At 35.8% G+C, this 18368-nt stretch overlaps 3 protein-coding genes and 1 non-coding gene across 8 annotated transcripts; 3 read left to right on the forward strand and 1 right to left on the reverse strand.

Moving 5' to 3' along the window:
• Positions 1–1003: 1003 nt before the first annotated feature.
• On the forward strand, positions 1004–4870 carry LOC130990083 (dephospho-CoA kinase-like). Of its 4 annotated transcripts, none has more exons than XM_057914288.1 (6): positions 1004–1231; positions 1760–1790; positions 1945–1990; positions 2690–2876; positions 2991–3136; positions 4072–4870. In XM_057914288.1, exons 3-6 carry the CDS (start codon positions 1971–1973, stop codon positions 4505–4507), a joined length of 789 nt encoding a protein of 262 aa, XP_057770271.1. In that variant the 5' UTR covers positions 1004–1231; positions 1760–1790; positions 1945–1970; the 3' UTR covers positions 4508–4870. The 4 variants fall into 4 exon arrangements, with proteins under 4 accessions (XP_057770271.1, XP_057770273.1, XP_057770272.1 ...); XM_057914289.1 differs by having other exon boundaries at positions 1078–1231; positions 1760–1772; XM_057914290.1 differs by lacking the exon at positions 1760–1790 and having other exon boundaries at positions 1043–1231.
• Positions 4871–6726: 1856 nt separating this feature from the next.
• On the reverse strand, positions 6727–9546 carry LOC130987545 (transmembrane 9 superfamily member 11). Its single transcript, XM_057911102.1, has 2 exons — positions 9167–9546; positions 6727–8971 (listed from the first exon to the last, which is right to left on the reverse strand). The coding sequence occupies exon 2, from the start codon at positions 8895–8897 to the stop codon at positions 6921–6923; it is 1977 nt and encodes a 658-aa protein (XP_057767085.1). The 5' UTR covers positions 8898–8971; positions 9167–9546; the 3' UTR covers positions 6727–6920.
• Positions 9547–11608: 2062 nt separating this feature from the next.
• LOC130987546 (adenylate kinase 5, chloroplastic) lies at positions 11609–17886 on the forward strand. 2 transcript variants are annotated; one of them, XM_057911103.1, is made up of 19 exons: positions 11609–11968; positions 12443–12544; positions 13179–13307; positions 13380–13514; positions 13776–13922; positions 14015–14089; positions 14175–14268; positions 14543–14592; positions 14707–14835; positions 15453–15488; positions 15556–15636; positions 15712–15850; positions 16057–16136; positions 16241–16306; positions 16582–16611; positions 16690–16799; positions 17109–17246; positions 17335–17364; positions 17447–17886. In XM_057911103.1, the coding sequence occupies exons 1-19, from the start codon at positions 11786–11788 to the stop codon at positions 17469–17471; spliced, it is 1779 nt and encodes a 592-aa protein (XP_057767086.1). In that variant the 5' UTR covers positions 11609–11785; the 3' UTR covers positions 17472–17886. The 2 variants fall into 2 exon arrangements, with proteins under 2 accessions (XP_057767086.1, XP_057767087.1); XM_057911104.1 differs by lacking the exon at positions 13179–13307 and having other exon boundaries at positions 11665–11968.
• A 369-nt stretch (positions 17887–18255) lies between these two features.
• On the forward strand, positions 18256–18328 carry TRNAR-CCU (transfer RNA arginine (anticodon CCU)). The gene has a single exon. It is a non-coding gene; the product is annotated as a tRNA-Arg (tRNA).
• The last annotated feature ends 40 nt before the right edge of the window (positions 18329–18368 follow it).

Raw genomic sequence — 18368 nt, forward strand, 5'->3', positions numbered from 1 at the left:
CACATCGATTGTATTTGGGATTCGGCGCAAGAGCTAGAGGATCTAGATGGAGTTGGTTTTGATCTCAACTGCTTGGATCAAGGCGATGTGTCGATTCACCAGCCTGCGAATTGGCAAAAACGGGAGGAGACAGGTGAGCGGCGGCGGGAGTGGGGGCAGCAGGGGTGAAGCAGCAAGTGAGCGGCGGAGGAGACTTGGCAAAACGGAGGAGACAGGCATCCCCAACTTTTTTTTCTTTTTTTTTGTTATTTAAAATAATTGACAAAACGGCGTCGTTTTGGGTGTTGTAATGTAACAACAAAACGACGTCGTATTCTTACATCGGAAAATCGTCCACGTCAACAAAATCCGACAGCCACGTCACCACCGATCAAGGTTATCTTCAACGCGGGTGCAATTTGCAACTAAATTAAAAGGTGGTGTATTCTGGGGCTATTTTTAAAGGTCATGTGCAATATGCAAATCCGGTGAAAGTTCGTGTATTTTTCGGCTATTAACCCTATATTATATATAGGCCCATAATTATATTTATTTCATATCCACAAAATGGCCCAAACCCTAAGCCCATACAATTTGAACATCAATTACACAATGAGGGCCTATTTGATATGGGTTTATAGGTAGGATAAATTAAATTAATACAGATTAGTGTGATGTTTGATATCATGTGCAGTTAATATGGTCAACTCCTACTTAATCCTACTTCTCCATGCTATTTTGTGGGATTTACCCATACTAATAATCCGCCCACCCCCCTCAGATAAATTTAATACTGAGAAGTTGGTTAAAAATTATGCTACCCTTCCTCACGCATATCGATGCAAATGCCCAAGTAATGGTGGACACACATGATATTTTTAAAATTATGTGAGGATAGTTTTGATATTAGATAATATAATCCAACATAATCCTATGGATATCAAACATAATATAGAATTAAGTAGCCATGATATCAAACACCCATGAAATAATATAAATCCACACTAATCCACACTAATTTCTCAAGATAATTTTAATTCTAATCAATCATAAACTGCAAATCAAACGGCCCATGAGTCAATGATCAAACCCTAAGTAACAGCAGCTGAGCTGCCTGCCGTGCCCCATCCTCTTCCCCCTCCCCCCAATCTCTCGACTCTCATCTCTCTCGGCTGATCGACGACCGGCGACCGGCGCAACGGCGAGTCGTCCTTCCGGCGAGCCTAACAGTAGCAAGGAGCCGCCGCCCTTGGTATATTACTGATTCGTAGATCAAATTTGAAGTATTCGTACCTGTTTTGTACATATGCTACTAGATGTTTCTTCGGATTCGTTTCTTTTTATTTGAATAAGTTGTGGATATTTAGTATGACCGGATGTTTACATTTCTATATATTTTCAAAGTTGGAGATGTAATCTTGAGATTTGATTTGGTTAGTGCGTTGGAGTGTGGATCTTGCTTGCTTAATTGCGCTTTCTAGGTTGATCAGATAAGGCACGTAGTTATTAGTGCTTGATATTAGGGCTGTGTTAGATATAATTTGTTCATGTTATCTTCACCGTGTCTCCGATTTTCATAGATACATCATATGTTGTTGAATTTCGTTGGAAAATTTGTTTGTATCTACTCCTATTTTCTGTGCACTAGTCTCCAAAGTATCCTTACTGTGAACTAAATTAATTTTGCAAGCTTAATGTGGTGATATTAGTATTAAATCAACTGCCATGTATCATGTGTTGCCTAGTTTCTGATTTGTTATTGTATAATGTTGGTTTTCAGGGCCGTCCAAAAGGTGTCACGCCAAAATACAGTTTGTATAATCAACTGCTGTTTGCTATTTGTTGTTTATCAACTGCTCTAGAACAGGAGCACTTGCATTCTACTTCTATATTGCTTATAGGCAGCGTGGTATAAGTTTTGCATAATGGTGTATTAGTTTGAAGTAGTTATACTTGTGATTGCAGGAAGTTACCAGTATAAGTAACCCTGGATGATAACCAAGACATTGAGGTATGCTTTGTTATGATTTATTATTTTTGGACAACACTTTAAGTCCTTGGTTTGATGTTGAGGATCTCTGTCTCAATTAATTTTCTGTAATTAAGCTTTGGAATTATCTTGCATTCTGCCATATTTCATGCTATTTTCTTGGTTCTTCATCAATCTGTTTTGATCATTTATCAATTAACATTGTATATATGCTTGTTATTATCCAACCATTTATCTGTTACATATTTCATGCCTAATTTGCTAAGCCCAACCATTTGTCTATTACACCGATTTCGCATTTGCATACTTGTTATGTAATTGACATTATGTTTATATATGTTGCCAATACCAATCAAATCACATGTTGGGCTGGGATTAAACTAAAAAAGATAACTAATGGAACTATGGAAGTGTTGGGCTGAAAGCGAAGTGGCAGATATATTTTACGCTACAATTTCATTTTTTAATGGACATTTATTTTAAATAAATTAACAACCAATAATCAATCCCACAATTATAATAAGCCTTTAGGGTCCGTTTGAGTGCCTTTATAATTGTGGGATTGATTATTGGTTGTTAATTTATTTAAAATAAATGTCTATTCAAAAATGAAATTGTAGCGTAAAATATATCTGCCACTTCGCTTTCAGCCCAACACTTCCATGGTTCCATTAGTTATCTTTTTTAGTTTAATCCCAGCTGAGAGCGAATTTTTCCCAGCAAAAAATCTCTGAAGCGAATTCTTCAAAAATCTGGGGCAAATTTACCGGATTTCAATTTCCGGCGGCACTTCTTCCCAATGAGGATTGTCGGACTGACCGGCGGCATAGGATCGGGCAAGAGTACGGTTTCAAATCTCTTCAAAGCTCAGGGTATTCCCGTCGTCGATGCTGACGTTGTAGCTCGCGTATGCCCTAATCTATGCACAGAAATTATTCATTTTATTGATTCAGAAAATCATAGTCTTCTTTGTGTTGTTTCATGTTTGACGTAGTGCAATGTATTTTGTGTTGAGTTCTAGAATGTTCTGAAGAAAGGAACTGGTGGGTGGAGGAAAGTGGTGGCTGCGTTCGGCAACGAGATTTTGCTGCCCAGCGGGGAAGTCGATCGGCCGAAGCTAGGGCAAATTGTGTTCAATGATCTTAATAAGCGTCAGCTACTTAATAGGTAATGTTTATGCTGCAGTGCAAGAGTTTATTTGATTAAAAAAAATTGAATTATAGTTCTAGTTTTGATGAATTGTTCTCTAGTTGATAAATAATGGTTGAGTACCATGTTATCTAGTAGAGTTATGTATTGAAGTTGGTAGCTCTGTTATGTTCCGAGTTATGATTGAAGTTTTACTTCTTGAATGTTGTAACTTTGACAATGGAGACTATAAGTGTGGTTATTTGGGGAGAATTAGGTGAATAATGTAAGATACGTTGCATTTTTTTACTGTCCAATTCATGTACCAAGTCAAAAAGGCCATGGGGCCAAAAGATTTTCATTTAGAATGTCTTTGGATTCAGGTATAGCATAGAACTCTTTAGATAGAGGAGGATGGTTGGAAACTGTCATAGAGAGATATGGTGAAATGTGTTTTCCATGTGTGGCTTATTCGGGCTCTCGACCTGTCTTACTAGATATATATTAGGGGCTTTGAGGCTTTGAATGTTAGTGTATCTGTTTTCAACTGTAATTAGATGTCTCACTTCCCAATTTAGGCCTTGATAAGCCTAACCTTGCATTCAGAATTGTAAGCTATTATCTAGAGATGAAGATTGTGCTTATTTTTATGCTTTGTTTGAAAGTTGAAGTGCAAATATCATTTTAGCGTAAATGATGTTTATGTTGTTGAATTGGCTCTAAACTGTTATGGAACAAACTGCCTTTGTTGCCCTTTATGGCTAATGGAGTTTTCCTTAGCCTGAATGATTGGTATTTGATAGACACTGTTGTGAACCTTTCTTCTTCTAAAGAACTTCTAGGAGTGAAGTTTGGCAGCATCTCTTTGCATTTCTCGTAATATCTCCTTTATGGCCTTCAATGAGATGTTTTAATGATGTTAAGACTATGTTAAGACTATAAGTTATTTTAATAAATTTAATTTTTGTTTTCAGGTTGCTGGCCCCTTATATTTCCAGTAGGATTTTTCTGGAAGTGTTCAAGTTATGGATGAAGGGCTGTAAAATCATTGTCCTCGATGTGCCACTGTTATTTGAGGCCAAAATGGACAAATGGACTAAGCCCATTATTGTGGTCTGGGTGGACCCTAAGACTCAGCTCGAGCGTCTTATGTCAAGAGATGGAACAACAGCCGAAGATGCTAACAGTCGAATCAATGCTCAGATGCCTCTGGATTTGAAGAAGACAAAAGCAGACATTGTGATTGATAACTCAGGGTCACTGGATGATCTGAGCGAACGTTTCAGACAATCGTTGGTCGATGTAAAAAAGCCTTTGACGTGGACTGAGTTTGGGTTGTGTAGAGATGGAGCTCTTGTGGCTTTTGTTTCCATTCTCTGTGGCGTTATCATATGCAGGAAAGCTTTGTGATTGATTCTGATATACTTTTTTAGAAGCTTCTGATGCTTTCTTACGTGCACCTCATTGCTCAAGAAAAGCATTTGTTCAAGTATAGTAACTCCACAAATTTCTAGATCTCACTTGTGTAATTGACTTAACACAATAGATAAAGCGCCTGCATATACGGTGGAGTGTTCTCTTTGGGGATCTCTAAGCGGGATTCCATGTGGTAAGAGAAAAATCAAATATTTGTGGAAAGAAGCCTAGAATTGCTTAAATTATCTCAATTGTTTTTTGTAAGTTTTACCTTTTTTGATTGGTTGAATCGCTTGATTTTAGGTCGTCTACATTCTTTTCAGGTTATAATGTTAATTCAATCAAGGTTTTCTTTAATTTTTTAATTTCCTTTAATCTAATTGTAGATGCACAAATCTATACTAATAAAAAGTCTTGGGCACAAAATATTGCCTATTATATCCTTGTTACATATTACTTCTTATTCTTTACTTAAGTTGTTGTATGCATGGACACATATATTACGAAGATAAGAAATTCCTCAATTGTGTGCGTGTGTTGGCATAGTGGTAGGAGATTAATACCTAAGGTCTTTTTAGATTTTCGAGTCCATCGTCGTGCGGTCTTTAAATTTCTTTATTTACTTGTGTAATTTATTAAAAAAAAAATCCTCAATTTATCTTTCATAATTGATACTTTAATTACCTTAGAAATCAATGTACATTGAACCAAATTAATCAAGAAGTTGAAACATAAGGTCATTTTTTGATAGAAATTAAAAAGCGACATAAATTTAACAAACTCAAAGAGCCTCAAACGACTTATTTAAAGAATAGGAGATACTCCATCCGTCCACGAAATAAGTTCCCATTTCATGCTGGATATAAAGATTAAGAAAGCTGATAAAGGTGTTATGAGTGGAATAAAAAGGTAGTGCACAGAGATTAAGAAAGCTAATAAAAGTATTGTAACTTGTAAGTGGAATAAAAAGGTAATGATTTTGACATTTGATTACTTTTAGGGTGGGTCCATTAGTGACAAAGGGTAATAAATATATGAAATAAAGGAGGGTGTAAATGTACAAAAAACAGAGTACGAATTTATTTGGTGGACAAATATTTATGGGCAAGTAGAACTTTGTTTCGTGGACGGAGGGAGTACTATTTTGTTGTAAATGTAATTTTGCAAATACAAAAACTTGGGTACGATCGGGTTGACCCACACCCAGAATTGTGTTATTTATACAGTTTCAATCAGGATATGCGTTCAGGTAAGGATACGAGTCAGGGTCTAAGAGAGGGTGCAACCCGGTTGTACGGTACATCCGGTTGTACCCAAGATCACCTCTTTTATAAATAAAATACTATATATTTAGGGGTTGTTGGGTCTGAAGGATTAGACAGGATTAGATTAGATTAATTTTATAATATCTTGTTCGGTTGGGTAGATACGGTCCGGTATTAAATCTCAGGACAATGCCACGTAAGAATAGTCTTGCATTGTGAGTCATGGCTTACCCCCTATAGTAAAATTAATCTCGGGCTAACTTAATCTCGAATATTCTCATGCTTATTCTATCTCAACAACCGAACGCTCCTTATAAGCATATATTAATTCATTAGATATTAAACTAAAATTGTCTGAAATTCATGGAATTTTGATTGTGTTTTGGGCTTCGTTACGAGGTGCACGTAAATTATTTAAATCTAATTCAAGTTTCATTAAATTAAAATGAACCCAAATTTATGTAGTAACACAAACCAGGTTTCTAGCCCATTCTTAAGCCCAAAAAGACCCAATGCACCGTTTCCTACTCTTGTTACATCAAAATACACATTATCAGCATTACTTTTCTTATTTTATATAACTTGCTTCACCACACTTGTACGAGCTACCATATTGTCCAAATTAATAACTTTAAAAATATATTGATAGTTTTGAAAATTAACATTATACTACATATGACAAAAGAAATACTATACATTTTCATAATATAATCACTAAAATACAAATAATTTCAAGATAAATGTACAACGTTTTTTGTAAAACTGGAATCAAATGTATTATTTACTCCATAAAGCAACTAGTGTATAGTAGATATATTAAACAATTTTCTATGGGGTAATATAGGTATTTCATCAAAATGATCACATTATGATGAAGAAAAATAATGCATAGATCATAATCAAACAGAGCAGCATCGTAGCATCAGTAATCTCCACAACCACAGAAAATTGATGAGAACATCTCAAAAGCTAAAATTAGACGTATACAATAGAAAAGCATCCTGCAAATAGTAGTATCTAATAACAAAGAATAACAAACTTGATAGTGTTATTTTTGTGGTTCATTCTCTACTGAAAAATGACATGAGAAAACAAGAAACTATATGAATAAACTTCAAAAGTTCACCAGTACTCATCACACCTCAGTCCAGCTTCACAGACGAAAACAGGTAATGCACGAACCAGAACGAGGAGAGGAAGCCGACTGTACCCGTTGCAAGCATGATTGCGAGCACCATGAAGAGTGAATAGCCCAGGTAGAGCGTTGCAGAGACGGGACCGCTCAAACTCTTGAGGTCGAATATCAGATAGTTGATGGAGTAGAGGAAGATGTATATAGCAACGGAACCAGATGCAAAGAAAGACTTCCACCACCATTTCCAGTCCTCCACACAAAGATGCATGTAAGTAAGAACGAGCGACACCTCAGCACAAACCACCACCAAGAGCATGAGCACGACAAAGAGGAATCCGAAAACATAGTACACGCGACCCATCCAGAGGCTCGACATGATAAAGAAGAGCTCGATAAAAAGTGTGCCAAAAGGAAGGGTACCAGCCCCAAGAACCAACAGCCATGATGGATACTTCTGTGGTGGGATTTCTCGGGGGATTTGGTTTGTTCGAACGGGGTATTCAATATGAGGTGCCTTGGCACCAAAGTAGCCGCCAACGAGGGTGAGGGGAACAGATATACAGAACCACAGCAAAATGAGGATGACAAACAAAGAGAAAGGAATTGCTCCTGTGCTGTGACTACCCCACAATAAGAAATTCAAAAGAGTGAAAATCAGGAACGAAATACCGGGGAAGAAACAAGAAACCTTCCACGAGACACCAATCCATCCCTTGTGATCCCCACAGAAGATTGTCCTCCACAAACGAACAGCTACATACCCAGCTGCAATTCCAAGAACCATGTAGAAAAACAGCATACCTGTTATAAGCGTCCCTCGGGATGCTGGGGACATAAATCCGAGGGCAGCAAATAGAATCGTCACCACAGCCATTCCAAGAATCTGGACCCCATTACCAACCATCGCGCACAGGAGCGCTGGATTAGAAGGGGCACGGAAGACATCAGCAACAACGAGCTTCCAACCAGACAACTCCTCATTCATCTGAGCTTGAGCTTCCTTGTCGAGCTCCTCATACTGGGTAAGATCCCGCCTAACAGTCCTCAAGAAGATCACAAGCACAATGCCGGCCAAGAAAGTGATCACCATGAGCGAATTCAGAATCGAAAACCAATGCACTTTAGCACCTTCCATCTTCAAATACGCATCCCACCTTGACGGCCACTTGATATCCTTCTCCACAAAGGAGACCTCATACGAGAAAGTAAGAGGCTCGTTCTCCTTAATAGGCATGGCCACCGTGTTTGGATCGCAGTTAATTGAAGCCGGGTACTTGTTATACATTTTCAAGCTCTTCACTGATTCTGTCTTATGCTGGAAACTACAAGGCACCACCTCAAACCCGACAACCATGTACCCTGGTATAACCGATCCCTTGTTACCCTCAGGCGGGATCATCTCAGCAGCATCCCCAGTGCCCATCACACGAGCCACATCGCTCTCTTCAAACTTATGAACAAGAACAGTAAACTTCAAGTGATTGAAGATATAGTATCCCTCATCCACCTTAGCACCCACCGGGTAACCCGTCCACCTCAACATATACCCATCCTTCTTAGTATACCTAATTGCTGGCAAGTTATCAAGAATCACATTGACCTGATACATCTCATCAATCCTCTTTTTCAAAAGCTTAAACTCCTCACCGGATAAAGGCTTTGTTTGGCACAGGAAAATCTCGGTCTCATTCGTGTACATCTTGAACCTATAGGGTGAATTCTCAATCCTATCACCCATGAGAAGCTCACCGAGATTCTCTGCACTATCCTTAATGCCCTCTTTGGGTTGACAGAATGGTAAACTATAATAGCTAAAGGGCATCTCAGTGTCAATTGAAGTCAAAGAATTCACTTTCACATTCAAGGGATCACCGACTTCATATTTGTGAGGGTAGCTACCGGGGAGATAAAACCCTTGGCACAATTGAGAAATCACTAACACAATAAGCAAGACCGACACCTTCAAACTGTGAAAAGATCTCATCTTTACCGTCGATATCGTAGATCTGGACGGCCCAGATCAGAAATGGACGAAGAAAACACAGTATATTTCAAGATCTGCCGCAATAAATCACAAATTTTAGAGGTCTATTACAGGGTGAGTATTTCAGATTAAAATGCGTTCAAAAAAATGCACAGAGGATAACGCAACTTGGAATTTGAAACAAAATTTGTGACGGAAACTTTCAAGATAACATTCGAAACGAAGACAACGATGTATTTGAGTATCAAAATCGTAGAGATCTAACTGACCTTGAAGTTGAATCGGGGTTGAAAACAGCTACATGAACAGCGGCAGAGAACGTGTAGATGTGGAAATTGATAGAAATAAGCTGAGTGATGGATAGCACGACTCCATTTATATGATGTGTATGTTTTCAGCGTCGGTAGCTGACGTCATGGCATTGAAGGCTCTATTATGCATTTATGAGAGAGAGAATTGTCTAAATCCAGCTTTTAACCATTATTATTGAGATTTGAGAGCAGTAATAAGTGTTAACTTTTCGATTGCAGAAACCCTAACAACTGTAAAAGAATAAATTATCAAGATTTAGGGAAGATTAGCGCTAAAACTAAGCGTTCGGCCAATTCTTAAGTTAATCAAAATTCGATTCGACAAAAATTAATACACCAATTTGAAAGCTCTTGAGTCGTTATCAATATTTTTTATGTTCAACTCATAAGTTGTTGAAAAATCATACCCTGATTTCTAGAAAAGTTTACTAATAATAGATGGAAATTGAGTTTTGATATTCACGCGGTCTTTTATTCTTATTTTAAATTAAATAATATTATCAAATAATTTACCATATTGAAATTATATGGAGTAGCTTTATAGAATTAATTTGTTTAATATATAGAGTGCTAAAAGTTTCCAATTTTTCAAGGGTGGTCATATTTCTATTGCTTCCTATTTTGCAAACATATAAAGCACTAATGTTTCCCAACCAATTTCGTCCAAATTGGCAATTTTAATATTTTCCCCATTTTTTGCATTGACAAAACGCATGTGAATTGATAATGAATTGATATGTACTACAATTATTATCAATTTTGCGTATTCCACACCTGAGGGATTATATGTAAAATCTCATATAATAATTTTAATGGATATTTGCTTTATAAAGAGTCTTATATTTTGAAATGAATAAAATACTAAATATCATAAATATAATGTACATTCTAGTCACTCGCAGCAAATAAGTCGACATTTATGTATGAAGAATTTAAGAAGATGAAGAATAAGAAGTCATCTACATATATATAGAGACTTGACATGAAAAATAGTGTGGTAAATGCCGAATATGAAAGTCAACGAATAAATAGAAAAATGTTCCACCAATTAGTTAGACATTTATGTATGGTAGAAGCAAATGAAAAAGAAAGTTGACATGAACTAGTTTTATTTTATGTCAAAAATGTAGATTGCCCATTAATCAACCATGTGAATTGCTTTGGGAAAAAGGACTAATCTGTACCGCACATAAATTACTAATACTCCATACATACGCACATATATACATATTTCTAAAACTTTGTATATATTATTATTATTATTATTATTATTATTATGATTATTTTTATTTGAACACTCACACTTTATGTATTAGTGTGTATAAGTGCATTATGTGCAAAGTGGATGAGATTGTGTGCAAATTCGTGACTTAAGCATGTGAAAGTGTATAGTGATGGATATGATTTAGAAATCCATTCAAAATAACAAATCTCCATATAATCAAACATTTATTTTTACTTGGGTTTTTGTCAGATAAAATAACTTATTACTACTTTAAATTCTCTTACTCACAAAAAAAATAAAAAAAAAATCGAATTGTCTATCTAAACAAATTCTAAATGTTTCAAATCTCCTTATATGGCTTCATGAGTCCATGACTCATGACGCATTATATATTGGCAAGTTTCATTATGTATTTACAGTTTTTTTTCATACAATGATACAAATATATAAAAACTTGTTACCTTAAATAGTGTACATTTATATTAGTCTCGTTCTTTATATATATGTTATTATTGTTTATTTTTTGTGACCTTGTCCTTTTCTTTTCTTTTGAGGGAGAAGAAGGATTGCATATATGAATTTAATGAATTTGAACTTTTAATAGCCTTCAGTTTACAGCAACCCCATTAGCTTTCATGAATAAAAATGATATCTAAAACTAAAACTCATGAATAGGCCCAAGCCCCACATTCTCTAACCCACTAATCAAATTACTCTTAAAACTATTCAATTTATTGGGCCGTGTTTAGTTGCCAATATTCACATTTTTATTTTTTGAAGAAAGTAACGAACGAGTGGTTGAACATTAGTGAAACATACAATATGATTGATTAATTGACATAAAGATAAAAATATCTTAAATTAGTATTTATTCATCCCACCTAAATATGACTCCATATTTTTGGGCACAATTATTAAGAATAAGAGTGATTAAATGATATAAATGATAGAAAATGATGGTGCCTACAAATTCTTAAGGGAGAAAGTATTTTTTTTTTTTTGGAATTGAACCATTAATAATGAAACAAATAAAAAAAGAAAGTGAGCAATTGGAAGAAGTATAATTTATATATTTCTATAAAGAATGGATATTTTTTAAAATTTATCTTTTAAAATAGGTAGATACCATTTTCAACCATTTAAAAATGATGCATTATTTTGGTCATTGTTGGCTGTAATATATGTAAAAGTTTATTTATTTATTTGTTTGCTTATACTGTTTTATTCTTTTTTCTTTTTGGTTCATAGTGGATTTAAGGATTTTCATTTTCTGGCGGCAGTTTGTCCGTTAATTTGAGCCGTTGGCCAAAACTGTCACCCACTCCCACCGCTCACTGCGTGAGTTTGCAGCCATGTTGAGCTGCTCCGCCATTGCCACACTCTCTACAACCTCCAATCTCTCTCCTCCCGCCAAGCCCTCCCTCTCTCCGTGTCTCCCTTCTTCTCTCTACTTTTCATCTATTTCTCCCCCGCTGCATCTTTCATCTCATCATGCGCGCGGTCATGCCTCCATCAAGGCCAAACCCCTGCGGAAGGTCTAATTTTACCTTCTAGTACCTCTGTGTATTTTGCATCCTCTATTTGTGATTTTTCGAGCAATACGCTAGGTTTATTGTTTGGAATCCAAAATTGAAGATACATGGGATGTACTGGTGGAGATGTTTAAATGATTTTTTTTTTCAAATTTATGTTCAATTGTGAAGTAACTGATGCGATTTAACCTAATTCTAGTAAAATTTAGTGCAGTTCAGCTCTCGCATAAAGGGCTATTAGAAGGACTATTTTTTATGGAAATTACTTCAGTTCTTGGCTAATGGGAAGCAGTCATGCCATTTTAGTTAACTTAAATATTTCTAGATGTGATGTCTTTTTATCATATTCAGAAGGTGATTGTTCTCCCAAAATCAAATAATAAAAAAAATAAACCAGAAAGCTTTGATAAAGTAGTGTGCTTAGTGCGGAAATCATGCGTATTTGCACATTGAAATCTCTGTCATCCTCTAAAACAGACACTCAAAATTGTAAGCTCGACGGGTGAACCACTGAGAGTGATGATATCCGGTGCCCCAGCTTCAGGGAAGGGGACACAGTGTGAGATGATTGCTCAAAAGGTTAGTCGATTCAGTACACAGTTTACCTATGTAGGAAGAGTTTCTTTATTTTAAGATCTCAGCTTTTAGAGGTAGTGGAACAAATATCTTATAAGAAGATGATGAAAAGGATCCAACATTGCCTAGCATGTCAAACTATATTTGTAAGGAAGAAAAACGTGCGTGAAGAGTTTGGTATTTCAAATCATTTCTTGAATTGAAATGTAAACTATCTCTTTTCATCTCTTTTCAAAATCCCAGTTTAATGATTGGTGACCCAGCTGTAGAACCCGATACAAAAAACTTAGTTTCTCTTACTTCCAAAGCACTTAGTTCAGGCTTCGAGAAAGCTTCCAAGAGCTATAACCTGATATAGCACCACCATTATCTTGTTTTTCCTCTAAAGTTTAGTATTATGATGGGACTTATACCAAAATTTGGCAAGCAATCAAGTTTCAATTTCTCGGCTTACTTGGGTAGAAAAAGAGCCTGGCTTCTCCTTCACTGATAGACTAACTGAGGGTTCATACATCTCTTGTGTATTTTCTAATTTCTACTTCTCTAATTAAATACACCTGTAATTAAACAATGATGAATTTACATTAGCAGTTTTCCTTTTTTGTGTTTCAATGTCTCTCCTCCTTGAATTCTTCAGTTTGGAGTAGTACACATTTCAACTGGAGATATTCTGCGAGCTGAAGTATCAGCCGGTACAGAAATTGGAAACAAAGCAAAGGAGTACATGAATTCTGGTCGGTTGGTCCCAGATGAAATTGTGACCGCTGTATGAAAAATGATCTACTAACTATTTTCTTCTTTAATTTTGAATGAGCTGTGCTAACACGTTGTGTTATAGATGGTAACAACCCGGCTATCTCTGAAAGATGTGAAGGAGAAAGGCTGGCTTTTAGATGGATACCCACGAAGTTCTGCCCAAGCAGAGAGTTTAGAGAAACTGAATATTAGGCCTGATGTATATTTCATGCTTGAGGTATGTGCCATATTAATCATTCTCCCTTCAAAGTCCGAAGTTGCATTTTCTCATAAAATTTGAGGTCTACGCTAGATGACGGGATCATGCTTCGCTTCAGAACTAGATAGATTTCCAAACTGATAACAGTAAAATTTCACCAGAAACAAACAAATAAAATTTGAATTCTTGTACAAACTATGCTCAAAGTACCTGAAAAGTTATCTATTTCAGAAAAGCTTCGGTAACTACTCTTGACTGGTGATGTTATCTTTTCATTAGGTGCCTGATGATGTTCTGATTGACCGATGTGTTGGGAGAAGGTTGGATCCTTTGACAGGAAAAATCTATCATGTCAAAAACTTCCCACCAGAAAATGAAGAAATCAAAGACAGGCTTGTTACTCGTCCTGATGACACTGAGGAAAAGGTTCAAAATAACTAATGTCAGTTCTTATCTGGACCTGGAGATCTGTGCGCAAACCTAATCTGTTCATTGCTAAATGTTTTGACTATTCTCAGGTGAAGTCACGTTTAGAGATATACAAGAAAAACGTTGAGTTAATCTTATCGACCTACTCGGACGTAATGTTTAAGGTGTGTGAAACTTGATAATCAGGCTACTTTTAGTTTCAACTCTAGAATATAGATGCTTACCAAGTAAGTTTTTGCTTGTTTACAGATCAATGGAAACCGTGCAAAAGAAGTAGTTTTTGAAGAGATAGATTCTTTGTTGTTGAGATTGCAGAAAGATAAAGAAGAAAAATCAAAATCAGGTCCAGTTTCTCACTGCTTCAAATGCTTTTCAGTTTTATAGGAATTGCTTGAATTTTAGACCCATTTATATGCATGGTTTTCCCACCTTATTTACCCTCTTTTTCTCTCCTTTTATTTTAATTTGTCCTCGTTTTTTGTTGTTTATTTTCTTTTATTCTTTTTTCCCTTACCATATCCTTAACTAATTGAAATTGAATACATTTTTAATTTTTGAAAGGTTGTATTTTCTTGTAACTGGTTTTGAATAAATGAACTTATCTTACTTGTTTGCAGGTGAACTGATAAGAAATGAGAACCAAGTATATAAGTTGTCTTCAGAAAAGGTTATTTTAGCAAAACCTTAGTATACATATTTTATTGTTTTCAAATGTGACAGCCTTCTGTAATCGAATAGCTAATAGTTTTTAGGTCCATTTTTTGGTGTTTACAATCTGCAGAATAATTGGAGAGGAATACCGACAAAACTGAATAACATTCCTCACTCTAGAGAAATCAGGGAATACTTCTATGAGGATGTGTTACAAGCAACCAAACGAGCAATAGAAAATGGAAAAACTCGATTGAAGGTCTTTATCTTCTTATGTTTCCAGTTTGCATTACATATAGGCAGTTTGATACGTGCCCTTTCTTTATTATTGATTGCATGTTTCGGGTGCATTATTCAAAAGATTCTGAATGTTTTGTATGTATTAGTAGCAGCAAACATATATACATATATATTTTGATAAATCACACAAGTAAATAAAGAAATTTAAAAACCACACGACGATGGACTCGAACCTAAGACCTCAAGCCTTGGGCATTAACCACCTACCGCTAGACCAACACACGCACACAACAAACATATTTTTTTGCTAAGAGATATTTGATGAATGTTAAATTATTTAAGTTTTTTTTTTCTCCAACCAATATATTCTCTTGATCGATGCTTGGGTTGGATATATATGCATTGGCTGGTTTGTGTAATGTGTATAATTGAATCAACATAGTTGATACTATCTAATTGATGGAAACAAACATAATAGTTTACTTTTTCTCATATGTACCAAAGGAAATTCTTATGTATTCTAGTTCTTTTTGGAGAGCCTATTGACAAAGAGATAGTGGAACTTTACTGCCCTTAATTTTGCATCTGAAATTCATTCAATAATGATTAATAATGACTACCATTTTAAAACTGAAGGTGGAAATCAGTATCCCGGAGCTTAATCCAGAAATGGTGAGAAACTTCCTTTCTAGTTTTGTTTCTTTTTCCATCCTTCTTAAGTGAGTAAGTTTTTGCTCAGGATGTCTATCGAATAGGTACTCTAATGGAGCTGGTCCGTATTCTTGCTCTTTCTTTTGCGGATGATGGAAAGCGCGTCAAGGTTCTCACAAGCTTTATCCAATTGATTTACTTTAATTGATACAGTTGCATGTATCAGTTTTCTAGTTTCTTGTAGGTCTGTGTGCAAGGGTCTATGGGAGAAGGAGCATTAGCTGGAATGCCACTGCAACTTGCTGGAACTCGGAAGATTTTGGAGTTCATGGATTGGGGTGATGATGGTGCTATGGGTACCTTTGTCAATATCGGTTCTATAGGTGATGAATTTTATGTATTACATACTTGGAACTATAGGTTAAACTCAGCTTTTCAACGATGTAGCACTAAAAATGGTGTTAATGTTATTAAATGCTAAATATTTCTTCTCACTGACAGCTTAACCCTTTAAATTAGACATTGTTACGGTTCTGGCTGGCAATGGGCCTCAACTTATACGACAACAAATATATTAAATGACCAACAGGTGCCCAGGAGGTTGAGGAGCAAGATGGCATCTATATTTTAGTGGCTCCACAAAATGCAGTAGGGAACTGTATTATTGGTGTAAGTAATTTTAGAAAGTATGTGCTTGTTGCTTCCTAAAGCACACCTTATAGAGATGCAAAAGTTATCTATAATTTGTGAGGGCTTGGCTTATAACAATGCAGGACCTAAAAGCTATGACTGATGCTGCCGCTCATCGTCCAGTCATTCTTGTCAATCCTAAGCTCAAGGTTAGTTTCTCAGATTAAACCTGAATTTGTTTTGAACTTGTGCTCCTAAATCCCCATATGCTTTTGAATTGAGAATTGTTTAGGTTTTAGGTTTTAGGTCTTTCCCTCAGCATTACTTTGCCATATTTATCTTCATTTTCTATGGTCATGTATGGTTCCGTCACAAGAACTGATATCAAATACTCATGAAACTAATTTTTTTAAATATCTGGGATTATGTTTGTGTTGATTGTCCAACAGGATAGCTGACATAATTGCATTTCTGTAACTTTTAGGATGTACCAGGTTCAAGTGGTATCATGCAAGTAAGTAACCAGTCATCATTAGATGTGATTATATAATTCAGCATGCTCTCGTGGAATTCTTATTTATGATCTATGCAGACTATGGGCCGGGAGGAAAGGTTAGCATATGCTGCTTCGTTTGAGATATGCTACTTCTTCCGGTTACTCTACTATTACGGAACCCAATATCCGATCATGGGTGCCCTCAGGTGAGGTTATTACTTCCCTATATGCCTTCTCTGAATTGTAATAGAATATCTTTATGAATTCTGAAACTAGCTATGTAGTTAATCCCTCTGAGTTCTTAAGATTATTTTTTATGATTATCTTAATTTCCTCCATCTTTCAGTTTGACTTGGTAGTAATTCTGCCAAATAAATTTTGTATCCATGTTTGACCTCTTAAAAAAAACAAGATCTCAAGACATTTTTGAAAAACAATACTTAGAACTTACTGTGAGTACCACAAATTAAATTGGTTTCTGTTGCACAATCTTAAAAGAGTACTCGTGTTATTAGGATGTCTTACCCGTACGAATACCAGCTCTACAAGAGGGTCGATGAATCTCCCAAGCAGGAGAAATACGAACTCTTGGCAAAATTCGAGAAAAGGCCAAGTGGCGAAGAGATTAATGATGCGTTTGAAGGAAAAGTCAGGTAAAAGTCTTAACTTCGGCTTTTTATAACTGAAACCTGAGCAAACCTCCAGTCATTACTGATCATTTTTAACCATATTTACTCACAGAGATAAAGCCAAAGAATCGAAAGGAATATGGTAAGGATATCTAGTGGTCATCACATCATCCGTTTACAGTTTCGCATCTCATGCTGATGAGTACTGCTGACCTCCCTTGTAGGGGCTTCTTAAGCAGCATATTTTGAGAGGAAAGGCAGAAGTCGCCTACTTTGCTGAGTATCAACAATTCTTTTCTGCATATGGGAGATGATATCATGTCACCGTACATTTGAAGATTAGAATCATGTTTGTCTACGAGCAATCCATGCGCTGTTCTTATAGGATCATCGTCGTTTTCAAAGGTTATGGAGTCTCCCCCTATTAGGTAAAACATTGTGATGGCATCACTGCTGTTTGAAGGATGTAATTTCTGCCTGAAACCTCCTTTTTCCCCTTAATTTGAATATGTATATAGAACTGTTGGACTCTGTTTCAGAATTTTGGGAGTGGGAAAGGTGAAACTCAGAGCTGTCTTAGTTGTTGAAGAACTACCTTGATGAGATTTTCTGGTTACTTTGTCATCCAAATTTGATTGATTTTTATTTTAATTTTTATTTTTTATGTGGCGACTGAAAGTAGGTATAAAACGCATATTGTCCCTCCATTTTAAAAGTTTGGACTTGTTACACAATGATGTTATGTTATTATGGTATCTACTAGTACACATGTACATGAATAGCATGGGTGATTTTGGAATAACTAGTACTAATATTCAATTTAATGCAGAGTGCTATATATTTAGATATTTTTTTTTAATGAAAAAGTATAATAATCCCATAAGAATTTCACAACTTTCTGTTTATGGGATACAGCTGAATTAAATAAGTCGGATAGTGAAAACGGTGAAAATGAATTGACAGACATATTTAAACAAAACAAAGAGATTGGTAACGTTGAATTAATTTTTAGGAAGTGTTAATAACAGCATAAGCGCCTGTAGCTCAGTGGATAGAGCGTCTGTTTCCTAAGCAGAAAGTCGTAGGTTCGACCCCTACCTGGCGCGATGTGATAAAAATTATAATATTATTATTTTATTTTATTTT

This window comes from Salvia miltiorrhiza, chromosome 6 (genome assembly GCF_028751815.1).
Source record: "Salvia miltiorrhiza cultivar Shanhuang (shh) chromosome 6, IMPLAD_Smil_shh, whole genome shotgun sequence".
Classification (NCBI taxonomy): Eukaryota; Viridiplantae; Streptophyta; class Magnoliopsida; order Lamiales; family Lamiaceae; genus Salvia; species Salvia miltiorrhiza.